The sequence below is a fragment of the Herpailurus yagouaroundi genome, unplaced genomic scaffold (genome assembly GCF_014898765.1).
Source record: "Herpailurus yagouaroundi ecotype Mexico unplaced genomic scaffold, PumYag 189, whole genome shotgun sequence".
NCBI classification, from domain to species: Eukaryota; Metazoa; Chordata; class Mammalia; order Carnivora; family Felidae; genus Herpailurus; species Herpailurus yagouaroundi.
In genome coordinates this window covers 15,449,386-15,461,638 of record NW_024412420.1, presented here as the reverse complement: position 1 = coordinate 15,461,638, position 12,253 = coordinate 15,449,386, and the positions used below count along the sequence as shown (strand labels likewise).

General features: G+C 50.2%; 1 protein-coding gene across 1 annotated transcript; it reads left to right on the top strand.

Annotated features, from left to right (window-relative positions):
* The first annotated feature begins 878 nt into the window (after positions 1 to 878).
* On the top strand, positions 879 to 11,498 carry LOC121044982 (keratin, type I cuticular Ha8-like). The gene is made up of 7 exons (XM_040497518.1): positions 879 to 6,289; positions 7,766 to 7,848; positions 8,818 to 8,974; positions 9,319 to 9,480; positions 9,570 to 9,695; positions 10,055 to 10,275; positions 11,022 to 11,498. Exons 1-7 carry the CDS (start codon positions 5,861 to 5,863, stop codon positions 11,161 to 11,163), a joined length of 1,320 nt encoding a protein of 439 aa, XP_040353452.1. The 5' UTR covers positions 879 to 5,860; the 3' UTR covers positions 11,164 to 11,498.
* Positions 11,499 to 12,253: the final 755 nt, after the last annotated feature.

The following is a 12,253-nucleotide window of genomic DNA, read 5'->3' as shown; positions in this document are numbered from 1 at the left end:
CTTCACGAGCTCATCTTGTTGTCTTTGTCTTTCTCCACCTAATTTAGTGTGTTTCTCAACTTTTTTCTCTCCATGCCTTCTCATTTGACACATATTTAAAACAATCCCTCTGGGGCTCCTGGGTGGCTCAGTCGGTTGAGCGTCCGACTTTGGCTCAGGTCATGATCTCGCAGTTCATGAGTTCGAGCCCCACATCCAGCTCTGTGCTGACAGCTCGGAGCCTGGAGCCTGCTTTGGAGTCTGTGTCTCCTCCTCTCTCTGCCCCTCCCCCGCTCGTGCTCTGTCTCTCTCTGTCTCTCAAAAATGAATAAATGTTAAAAAAAAATCCCTCACTTTGGGGTGCCTGGGTGGTTCAGGTGCTTAAGTGTCCGACTTCTGCTCAGGTCATGACCTTGTGGTTCGCAAGTTTGAGCCTGACATCAGGCTGTCTGCTGTCAGTGCAGAGCCCTCTTTGGGTCCTCTTCTCCCTCTCTCCCTGCCCCTCCTCCACTTGTGTTCTCTCTCTCTCTCTCTCTCTCTCTCTCTCTCTCTCTCAAAAATAAACATTTTTTTCAAAGATAAGCGTTAAAAAAAAGAAATCTCGGGGCGCCTGGGTGGCGCAGTCAGTTAAGCATCCAACTTCAGCCAGGTCACGATCTCGCGGTCCGGGAGTTCGAGCCCCGCATCAGGCTCTGGGCTGATGGCTCAGAGCCTGGAGCCTGCCTCCGATTCTGTGTCTCCTTCTCTCTCTGCCCCTCCCCCGTTCATGCTCTGTCTGTCTCTGTCCCAAAAATAAATAAACGTTGAAAAAAAAAAAAAAAAGAAATCTCTCACTTGTCACTTAATGTTGTTTTAGCTTTCAAAAATATAAATACGGAACTCAATCATGGCCAAACGCTCATTTCGAATACAGGTTGTATTTGTTTTTAAGTGACACTCCCTCTAGCCAAATTATCTTCCTTACCACCTCCCCTCTAGTGGGGGGCGGGGGGAGGAGGGAACCCTCCTTTTGAGAATTGCTGCCCTGTTCAGGTATGAGCCTCTGGGCTAACTCAACAGCCCTACCTGCTTGCCAGGTGTAAGAAGAAAACTTAGCGGCTCAGGAGAGTTTCTCAGTGAGTCCAAGCAATTCAGGTCTTGGATCTCCTGGTGGACAGTCCCACTTGGCTATATTTCACATTCTCCAAACTTCACTTCAGCCTCTCCCCCTTGAGCCTACTCTTTGCCTTGACTTCCTGGCTCCCTTTCCCGGCACATTATTGTTCCAGGAGCCCAGGGACCGCAAGAGCACTTTTGGTGTCCCTCCTTCCTTTGACCCCCATATACAGCAAATCACTCAGCCTCGTGGACTCTTGCGTCAGAATCTTCTTATAACACCTCTGCCTCCCATCTCTTCCTACCTGTCGGCACTGCTGGGGGCGGGATTTGGATTCCATCATGTGCTGCCCGGGGTCTCGTAAGAGCCTTCTCCTCTTCTGTCTGCCCCGTCTCTTCTGTGCCACCTTTATGCCGCACACACCACCAGCCTTTCACTCTCTTGCTTAATGGTTCTGGAGTGTGCATTTTGTATCAGGCGCTGCAGTACTTACTAGAGAGCCCACAAAATCGAGATTCAGCGTTCCCATCCCAGGGGTGCTTATTGGGTACTACTTTTCCTAAACTGCTACTTTGGTCATCTCTCTTGTCTGCCCAAAACTTTCCAGAGGACTCTGTTCTGTCTCCCCATATATTTCTAGCTCTTTGGACGAGGGTGCAGCCCAGAGGAGGACGGCACCTGTTTGTTGCATGAACGGAGTGGATGGAATGGGTGTCTGGGCTCCTGGCTGGGAGCCGCAGCTTGGGCTTGAGCGTCTGGCCAACCTGAGCTAATGTTTCACGGACTTCCTCTTCTACTTTTGTGAGCTCAGACAGGTTACCTAACCACTCTGAGCTTTTTCTTATTCTACAGTGGTACATTGGTAACTACTTTTCAGTATGGTTGAAAGGATTAAAGCACCAGGTACAATACGGTGTAGCACATAGTAGGTGGTCAAATTGATACTTCGTATCAACTCTGGATATATAGGTGTGTGTGTGTGTGTGTGTGTGTGTGAGAGAGAGAGAGAGAGAGAGAAAGAGAGAGAGATGAAATCCTGTGTAAGTGCCAAGCCAGAATCCCAGCACCTAGTAATGTTAAAGTGTATCACTTCACTTGACCTTCATCTGTCCTCTACAGACATTGTTTCATGTGGGCTTACCCACTGGTTTAACAAACACTGTATGGGTTTCCCCTTTTGTCCCTCCCTTTTCCGGTCTTGCATGTCCTTGCAAAACAAACCTCTATGAAGAAGAGTAAACCAGGAAGAAAGCAAATAGAACTTGCTTATTATATTGAGGAAAACTTATGCTCACGTATCTGAAATGTGCCCCAACATCGGTGCACAAATGTTCCGCAAAAATACCATTTTGCTACATTGTGCTTCGTTTACATAGGATGACAACCACCATGAGGCTCCTCTTTCCTGGAGAGCAGAAGTCCTGTTCTCAAAGTGTGCTCCCCAGACCCCCAGAGTCAGTATCACCCGGGAACTTGTTAGCAATGCAGACTCTTGCGCCTGACTCCAAACCTACTGAATCAGAAACTCTGGCGCGGAGCCTGGCAATCTGCATTTTTGCAAGCCCGCCGGATGATTCTGATGTGGCCTAAAGTTTGAGAATCACCTGTGTAGAAGTTACGAAGATATAAGGCGACCACATTTTTAGCGTAAATGAGCACACATTTCAGTTTCATAGGGTTTAAAAATGCGGTTTGACTCTGCAAGGTGTACGTTTTTGTGTCATTCAAGGTGGTTTCTTTCCAGGCGGGCCTCTGTTGGCTGCACACTTACATCCCCAAGCTTGCACCCCTGCTTCTCCAGAGCCCACCACACGTGTCTCTGCTTCTGAGTGTGTACCTGTGCTTACCTCTTTTTTCTAGAAAATCCTCTCTCTCCTTCCTCTGCCTGTCCAAATCTTATCTATCTTTGAAGCTCCAGATAAAGTCTCTTTGATGTCAGGCCCTCACCCCAGCTCTCTCTGTGACTTCTCTTTCTTCTGAGTGACATGACCTATTTCTCCTTCTGCTCTGCGATTTTTGCGACGGGAATTTGTCTGATTCAGCCCTGAGGTCCTCGTGGTGCCTTGAGAGGGCTTTGAATATTGGAGCGTATACGAACACTGGATCCCTCGGAGTAGCTCACTGGGACAAGTTCACGGATGGTGGTGAACCCTGCCTTGGTGAATACTGCCCATATCTCTACAAGGAGTAGTTAAGAGGGAGTGTCCTCATGGGTCTCGCTGTTCGTATATGGGACCAGCTGGTGGCTGGGTGGGTATCATGGTTGAAGAGTTGGTGGCACCAGCACACTCCACACAAGATTCCTGGGCAAGAAGATTTGCTGGGCCATCTGCTGGCAGCCTCTTAATTCCTGCTCATCCAAAATTCCATTCTAGAGCCTTCATTTAAGAGTGGTAGAGACTCCATGGAATGTATTCAGAGGGATGTACTCCGGATGGTGAGGGGGATCAGAACCATTTGTCATGAAGAGCTGCAGGTCAGCCATTGTGGCAGAATGATTGGATTTATCCTGCATGCGACACCATGGATAGAGCTAGAAAGTAAATTAAAGGACAGACTCTCTGACTTACTTGCTAACATACCACCAGCATCCAGCATCAGAGCCTGTCTGGCAGAGAATGGGTACTCACTCAATATTTGTTGAATGAATGAAGGAAGAAACGAAAGCAATGGATATAAATAGCATGGAGGTAGATAGGTTTCTGCATAAAGGACTTTCTAATAGTCCCCTATATTGTAAGCCCCTGAAGACAAAGCTGGCTGCTATTTATCTCTTGACCCCAGTATCTTGCACAAAGCCTGGGAAACTGTGGGCCACAGGGGCCCAGTTGGCCAATGATGGGATAGACCTTCTGGAGAGTGGTGGACTGGATGCTGAGTTGGGAGGTTATCAGAAGGGATTCAATGCCAAAGGCCCCTAGACTAGAGGACTTTGAGATCCCTTTCGGCTCAGATTCCATGTTTTAGAGCCACCTAAAACACGTACTGCTGCTTCAAGGGCCGTCCTGGTGAATGCATTCATCTTCGGAATGGGGTCAAAGCGTCTTCATTAGCATAGCCTGGAAGCTGGCAGGCTGCCCTTTTCCAGGGCTTACTGAACAACCGGCCACTGACTTATTTAGGAATAGAGGAGGCCATAAACCTTCTGATGCTCTGAGTGTGTCTGAAGATTAAGGAAATTTAAATTTATTCTAGAGTCTGCTAAGTAATGGACAATCAAGGTACGTGCATTTCTTTGAAATGTACGAAGTTTCAAAAGATGAAAGATCAAAGTTCTTGAGTGTGTATCTTCTTAAACAAGGTGAAGAGGGAGTCAGTCGGTGGGATGACCAGTGTCTTACAAGGGAAGATGCCAGAAAAGAGGGGGAGGTGCCTGAGAACAGACACCATAAAGTGCTAATCACTGCCCGCCTTAATTAGTCTATAGACTCTAATACACAAAAACATAATTTTATTTCTTGGGATCACAGATTACCCCGTTTCATTCATGATTTTTTTTCCCACTTCCAAAACTACTTATCTGTTTCACGCCTGCACAGGGAAAGTTTTAATTCCCACATCAGCTTGATAGGTTGTATTTTCGTCTTAATTCAGTTTAAAATACTTTAATTTCTCATTTGATGTCTCCCTTGACCCATGGGTAATTAAAAAGTGTCTATTCAGTTTCCAAACACCAAAATCAATTTGGAAGTTAGGTTTCTTTTTCATTGTTCTGGCCCGGTGTTGTTCTCCAATGTTTATACAGGAAACTTTCATCTCTCTTCTGTTACTTTGCTTCGAAAGGAGCGTGGATATTTATTTTCCCTCATATTTGAGGAGAGTCAGCTTCCAGGGGCAGATTCCTACCTTTGATTTACCTTTACCTGAAGACTATATATGGGATGGTCCTGGCATTCAAGGCTTCCCACAACCTGGACTAAATGCAACTTTCCAGTGCTGGCAAATGTGTGTTCATTATAGGCATCAGCATAGCTAGACTATTTTCCATTTCCCAGACTTGTTTGATTCTGTTCATTTTGGTCTCTATGAGAGATGCTGTCTCCCTCAACCCCTCCTGGAAACCATGATCAGAAACACAGTTTAAATGTTCCCTGTTCCATGAAGTCTTTCTGGTCACTCAGTGTTTTCTCTTCCTAAAATCTATGCAACTTTTTTTTTTTTTTAACACCCTCTCTTATTGCCTTTATAATATTAAGGTCATTTATTTTCTTATTCCCCTTACTAAAAATCTAACCCCTTCCCTCCAAGCAAGCTAAGCCATGTCCCACATTGGACACTCCATACACATCCACTGAAACAAACTAATTGTGATTTGATTTTCTTTCCTCAATGTGCCTGATTACTATCTTAGACTTTGCCATGATGGGAACATTTGGAGGCAGGAAAAGAATATAGAATGGGAGAGACTTTGGGGGGATATTGGGAGTCTCTGGGTCTTGATGATCTCACAGAGATAAGTTGACTGAGGGGAAAGGGACATAAACCACAGAATGCGGGCCACTTGGAGAAGACCTCGTTTTCTCTGTATTCTAGGACCCTGCAGTGAGGGGGAAGCTTCCTGTGTGGGTGAAGGCCTCTTTCATGAGCTCATTAACTCTTTATGAGAGACAAAATCACTGACTAATAGAGGGATTGTATGAGAATCAATATAAATATTAATGAGGAAAATGCCTATTTTCTTGCACCAACACCCACTACAAGCCTATATAAGTTCTGTAGGAGAAGGAAGGCTTCATCTTCAAGCAAACCCAACTGCGGGCAAAGCACGAGCCTGGCCTGTACACCATGACTTCTACTCATTGTTATTCTCTCCTCAGTGGACAGGTTTCAGAGCCCACGGCTGCCTCCCTGTGCCTCTCCGCCACCCTGGCACATGCCAACCGGGTGCGTGTGGGGGCAACGCCTCTGGGCCGACCCAGCCTCTGTGTGCCCTACAGCTGTCAAACCGCTTGCCCCTTGCCAGGGACCCGCGACATTCCCAGCAACATTGGAGTGTGTGAGAACTATGGGGAAGGCGCCCCGATTGGCCACGAGAAGGTGACCATGCAGTTCCTGAACGACCGCCTGGCCAACTACCTGGAGAAGGTGCGCCAGCTGGAGCGGGAGAACGCGGAGCTGGAGAGCAAGATCCGAGACTCGAGCAAATGCCACGAGTCCAGCGTGTGTCCAGACTACCAGTCGTACTTCCGGACCATCGAGGAGCTCCAGCAGAAGGTGAGGTCTGTGGTGCTCCAGGTCAGGGGTTGGTAAACTATGTCCCCATTTGGCCTATTGACTGATTTTGTAAATAAAGTTTTATTGGTACACAGCCATGCTCATTCATTAATGCATTGTATATGGCTGCTTTTGTGCTATAATGGCAGAGTTGAGTAGTTGTGACAGAGATTCATGGCCTTCAAAGCCTTAAATATTTACTGTTTTGCCCTTTACAGAAAAAGATTACTGATACTTGCATAGAATTTTGAGGGCCTGGATTGACAGTGGAAACAGCCATAGCTGAAATTAATTTCTTTCTTTCTTTCTTTCTTTCTTTCTTTCTTTCTTTCTTTCTTTCTTTCTTTCTTCCTTTCTTCTTTTTCTCTCTTTCTCTCTTTCTTTCTTTCTTTCTTTCTTTCTTTCTTTCTTTCTTTTTCTTTCTTCTTTTTTCTTTCTCTTTCTTTCTTTCTTTCTCCCTTTTTCTTTCTTTCTTGTTGATTGTGGGAAGAGAATCTCTTGAGTGGAGGTGAATGGGAACATGTAAAAGACGAGATGTAGGATTTGGCTGTCCAGGATTTATGTTTACTTAGTCTCAGTCCTTACAAATCTAACATTGTAGTTGCAAAAGCAGTGCAATGTGATTTCTGGCATGGCACAAGGTAGAATGTTGTAATGTCCTTCATGAGCCAGTATATGGCCATTCAGTAGCATTGGTCTCTTCTGCATATCTGCTGTCCCCTTTGTAGGTCAATGCAATGCTTCTTAAGAGCCTACATCTTAGTTTTGGAGATGGGAAGACAAAGAATGTCATAATAGGGGCCAAAAAACCTGGCTAGATTCACAGAAGACCTTTGGGGAGGTTGGCCAACCAACATGAGGAACTTCTTATTAAGAACAGGTTCCCTGGGGCGCCTGGGTGGCTCAGTTGGTTAAGCGTCTGGCATTGGCTCAGGTCACGATCTTGCAGTTTGTGGGTTCGAGCCCCATGTCGGGCTCTGTGCTGACAGCTCAGAGCCTGGAGCCTGCTTTGGATTCTGTGTCTCCCTCTCTCTGTCCCTTCCCCGCTCATGCTCTGTCTCTCTCTGTCTCTCAAAAATAAATAAACATTAAAAAATTATGTATAGAAAAAAAGAACAGGTCCCCCTTTATGTAAACCTTTCATATCCAGCCCATTGTTCTGTGGCCTAGATTTCAGATCTTGTTTATATCAGGGGAAGCATCACAGCTGGAGAAATAAAATTGAGTCTCTGTCAAATGTTCGGTTTGCTACTCCTTTTTATCTCCCAGTTCCTTTGGCCGTACGCCTTCAGCCTCTGCCAAGCATCTTCTTGCACACCACCCCCCGTCCTGCACCACACCAGGATCTCTTACGTGTTGGGAGTTTGCGCTGTCCCAAGGTGATGCTGTGAATCTTAGCCAATGGAACGTCTTTTGACCTGAGGCCATTGATGGTTCTGGAGGTAGTGAATTACTGAGCCTGCTTTCTCTCCCCAGATCCTGTGCATCAAATCTGAGAACAACAGGCTGGTTGTGCAAATAGACAACGCCAAGCTGGCTGCAGATGACTTCAGGACCAAGTGAGTTGGGGTAGGGCACGCAGAGGGAGGAGCCAGGGGCCGCCCTGACTTCTTCGGTCTTGTGATGCAGCCGGCGTCAGAGATGTAATTGACCAAGATCCCAGACCGACAGTTACAGCAGGAGAAAACACAGAGCCTTATGCCTGAGACTTTGAAAGAACACTCACCCTGCTCCTCAGTTGTTTCGCTTTTACAGTTCACAACTGTTGAGAAGGCATCTTGCTGCTACTGTTGCAAGAACCTGGGGAGGCAGGCAGAGCAGTGGTGGCCTCATCTTTGTGAGGATACAGAAGCACAGGGCCCTGAAGCGACCTGCCTGAAGTCACGTGGCTCCTGAGTGCTAGAACTGGAGCTTGGCCCCGCATTCCCTACCCCGAGGCCATTTCCTACCAAATTCTGATGCCTCCGGGAGGATGTTTCCACACTGCAGCCCGACCAATTTGTAAGCACTGGTAACTCATGACAGAAATCATGCTTCAGTCTATGATGGGAGGCATGTGAAGATCAAAAGGTTTATGCCACCTGAGAAGGTCCAACCTGGGAATAGGAAGGGGCATTGTGTTTTACTCTTTTTTTTTTTTTTTTTTTTCAGGGCCCTGTAGAAGTCTCACTCCTCTGGAGCTAAAGAAAGCCATTTCCATCCTCTTATTTTGGCATTTGGCTTCTAATCTGAGAGAGAACCCAGGTTCTGTCTCAGTAGGGGACGGGGACGAGGAGGGTCTGCAGGGGTCACCTGGCGTGGCAACTGCCTGGTGTGATTCGGCTGCCTCCCCTTTGGCCACCAGCCCACCCTGGCACTCTCAGTACCGGCCACTCTGCCAGGCTTGTCCTAGGTGCTCAGGGTCACATGCATGGGGAACACCCATTGCTGGCCGGGCTGGGCGTGTAGCCACGTAGGAAATGCCGACTGCCAGTGTCCTGGGGCCCCTCTGCTCTCTAACCTTGATTTCTGTACGTGCCCTGCTAAAGGTACCAGACGGAGCACTCCCTCCGCCAGCTGGGGGAGGCCGACGTCTGCGGCCTGCGCAGGGCCCTGGACGACCTCACACTCGCCAAGTGTGACCTGGAGGCGCAGCTGGAGTCCCTGAAGGAGGAGCTGCTCTGCCTGAAGAAGAACCACGAGCAGGTGCATGGCCTTTTGCGTGAGACTTTCTGGGGGGGGGGGGGGAATCACGCTCATTTGGGGCAAGAAATGAAGCTCTTCGTCCTGCTCAGGATGGAAGTTCTGCAGGCTCTGCCTCATGGTTAAGCCTCACGAGCTATGGAGGTGAGCTCCTGCTTTGGTGGGGGTCCGCTCTTCCTCCGCAGCCTCTGCGAGTTGTGGGGCTGGTGCCGTAGGTGACCCTCCCTCGGAGGGGCACAGGGAAATCACTGGGGGGCGGGGGAGGGACAGGAAGTGGGGGACGAGGCTTTGGGTGGAGGGCAGTGGGGGGGTCCCACGAATGGGATGTCCTCCTCCTATGCCCACAGGAAGTCCACATCCTGAGGGGCCAGCTGGGGGACAAGCTCCAGATTAAACTGGACGCGGAGCCCACCGTGGACCTGAGCAGGGTGCTGGACGAGATGCGGTGCCACTACGAGGCCATGATGCAGACCGGCCGCAACGACGTGGAGCAGTGGTTCCGAGATCAGGTGAGGGCACCGCCTCGGAGCAGGGAGGGCCCCCCAGCTTCCACCTGGGCAGGGGGGTGATGTGATGTCTCTGTGCCCTTGTGCTTCAGTGCGAGAGCATCAGCAAGCAGGACATGTCCTGCTCCGAGGAGCTGCAGTGCTGCCAGTCGGAGATCCTGGAGCTGAGGCGCACGGTGAACGCCCTGGAGGTGGAGCTTCAGGCCCAGCACACGCTGGTGAGCCCCTCTGTACGCCTGGCAGACCCGGCTTGGCTCCCATGCCCAAGGGCACTTCCGGGTCAGGACGTGCCTCCCTTGAATACAGACCAGGACATGGCTCAAACCTTGACTTTCTCATAGATGTGGAGGCTGAGGGCATGAACATTCACCCAGGGGAGGGAGGCTCTGCAAACTTCTCCTGAGGGTCTCCAGTGACAAGCAATAGCACGATGTTCGTTCTTCCAGCTGACGGCCTGTTAATGGGACCCAGAATGTTCTCTGGGCCTGGGCAGTGCCTTGGGGTGTCAAGGTCTTACCGAAGAGGCTGAGGGCTGCGTTCCATGACTTCCCACCTGCTTCCCCCTTTCGTGTTACAGAAGGACTGTCTGCAGAACTCCCTGTGTGAGTCGGATGCACGCTTCGGCACTGAGCTGGCCCAGATGCAGATCCTGATCCGCGACGTGGAGGAGCAGCTGTCTGAGATCCGGGCTGACCTGGAGCGGCAGAACCAGGAGTACCAGGTGCTGCTGGACGTCAAGGCCCGGCTGGAGGGCGAGATCAACACGTACCGGAAACTTCTGGAGAGCGAGGATCGCAAGTACGTGCCCTGACGTTCGTGTCAATGTCGGGTGTGAAAGCAGAGACCTCTCATGGGAGTGATTTGAAAGGAGGAGCGGCATTGCCGACCACATCTCTGGGGACAGACTTGGTACCCAGTAAACCTGGTGAGCTGCCTGGATGTGGAGGAGGGCCCGTGGGAACTTTTCGGCTCACGCCTTCCATTTTGCTGACCACGTTCCCAGATGCCAGTCACTGCCACGGGGGAGGGGGAGAGGTGCTGACATACTGGAGAGCTCAGTGCATTTAAATTTTGCTAAACTCCCTGGAGGAAGTATTCCGGTAACAGGGAATCTTCATACTCAACGTTAAAATATATTGCTAAGGGCACTTGCAGCCATTGTCTCATTTTGTCCTTCCATTGCACTGTGAGAAAGGTAAGGGGGCTACACACTCCCCTTTAAGCAATAAAGGACAAGGCTACGGGCTGTGTGTAAATCTGGAGGGCAGCTGACGCCCAGCCTGCTCTCTCCCGGCCAGCCTTTCTGCCTTTCTCCGCCGTGTTCCTTCGCCTGTGGCAGGAAGCTCAGGTTTTGCACGTGGCCCCCTGAGCTCCCGTCCCAGCTCCACAGTGGGCTCCAACCACATCACTACCCTGTCTTTAGGCCTGGCAGGACCTCTGAGCTCTAAAATCCCCTTTGGCGTTTCCGATGCTAAAGCGCATACTTTTTGTCTTTCATGCCCCGTCTCACGCCAATGTTTGAAACACCTTTTCTTTCTCCGTAGGCTGCCTTGCAACCCTTGTGCAACCCCGGCCTCCAGGACGCCCTGCCCGGCCCCTGTGGCCTCTGGGCCCTGCTCTCCCTGCCTCTCCGGGCCTCATCCTCCTCGGGCCTCCTGTGCCTCCCGCTCATCGTCTCGATGCTGACGTTCCCCTCAGCTTGAGGGATCGGGGGATGGGGAATGTCTGCAGCCCCGCCGGCCCCCTTCTGCGGGCCTGCCCCCTCCCCCAGCCCCTACCCTCCCGGGTCTTGCCCCCTCAGCCTGGCCCGGCTGCAGACTGACGACGCCAGGCAGCGCTTCTCTGCTGATGGGCTGTCCGGTCCAGCGGCTCAGCCCTCGCCCCTGGATTTGTGCTTCCTCTCTCCTCTCTTCTGTGGCCTCACAGTCTGAGATGTGGTAGGGAAACTTTTTGCTAATAAACTTCAGTTCCGCAGCATGAAGAGCCCAGGGCCTGTGGCCAAGATCTCCATGCCGTGCCAAGAGGTGTCCTGGAGCCCGCTGATGGAAGCAGGGGCTGGGGCTCCCTCACCAGAGGGCTTCTGGGAGATGGCAAAGCCAGCAAGGACCGCAGTTGAAAACAGGACTGCGGCAGAATGGCACAGTTGAGAGACACCCAGCTGTATCTGGGTATCTAAAGCCTGATTCACAGAGCTTTAAAATACACACAACAGATATCGCCCCTTGCCTTCCACCTCTTGTCAGGATGAAGCCTCTGGTCCTTGTGCAAAGGAAAAGCTCAGGTTCGAGGTTCTGCCCAGACCCCCTAGAAGACTCCATTTAAAGTTAGCTTTTGTGCTCACATGCCCATGGGGAGCATGCCCTTGGTGAGGCTTTATGGATCTTGGGATGCAGCGTCCCACACAAACCCTGCAAAGAGGGGAGCGGCGGGTGGCTGAATCAAGACTTGAACTCTGGTTTCTTTGAATCAGGCCCAAACCCTGCACTCTGAAAGCTTTGAAAGGCAAAAGATTAAACACGAGGGCATTTAGGGTGGCGGATCTAAGAGTAGAGTCCCCCAGTTTACTTGGGGACTTTTAGGAAAGGCAAATTTTTGGATCCCACCTCAGACTTTCTGAATAAGCAGTCCAGTTTGTTGAGCCTTCCAGATGATTCTATGTATACGCAAATTTGAGAACCACTGGGTTAGGGGGTTTATTTTGGGACTGAGCCCCTTACAGGCCAGGTATATCCCAGGAGGAGTTGGCCACAGGCTCCTGATAGAGCCCATGTGTGAG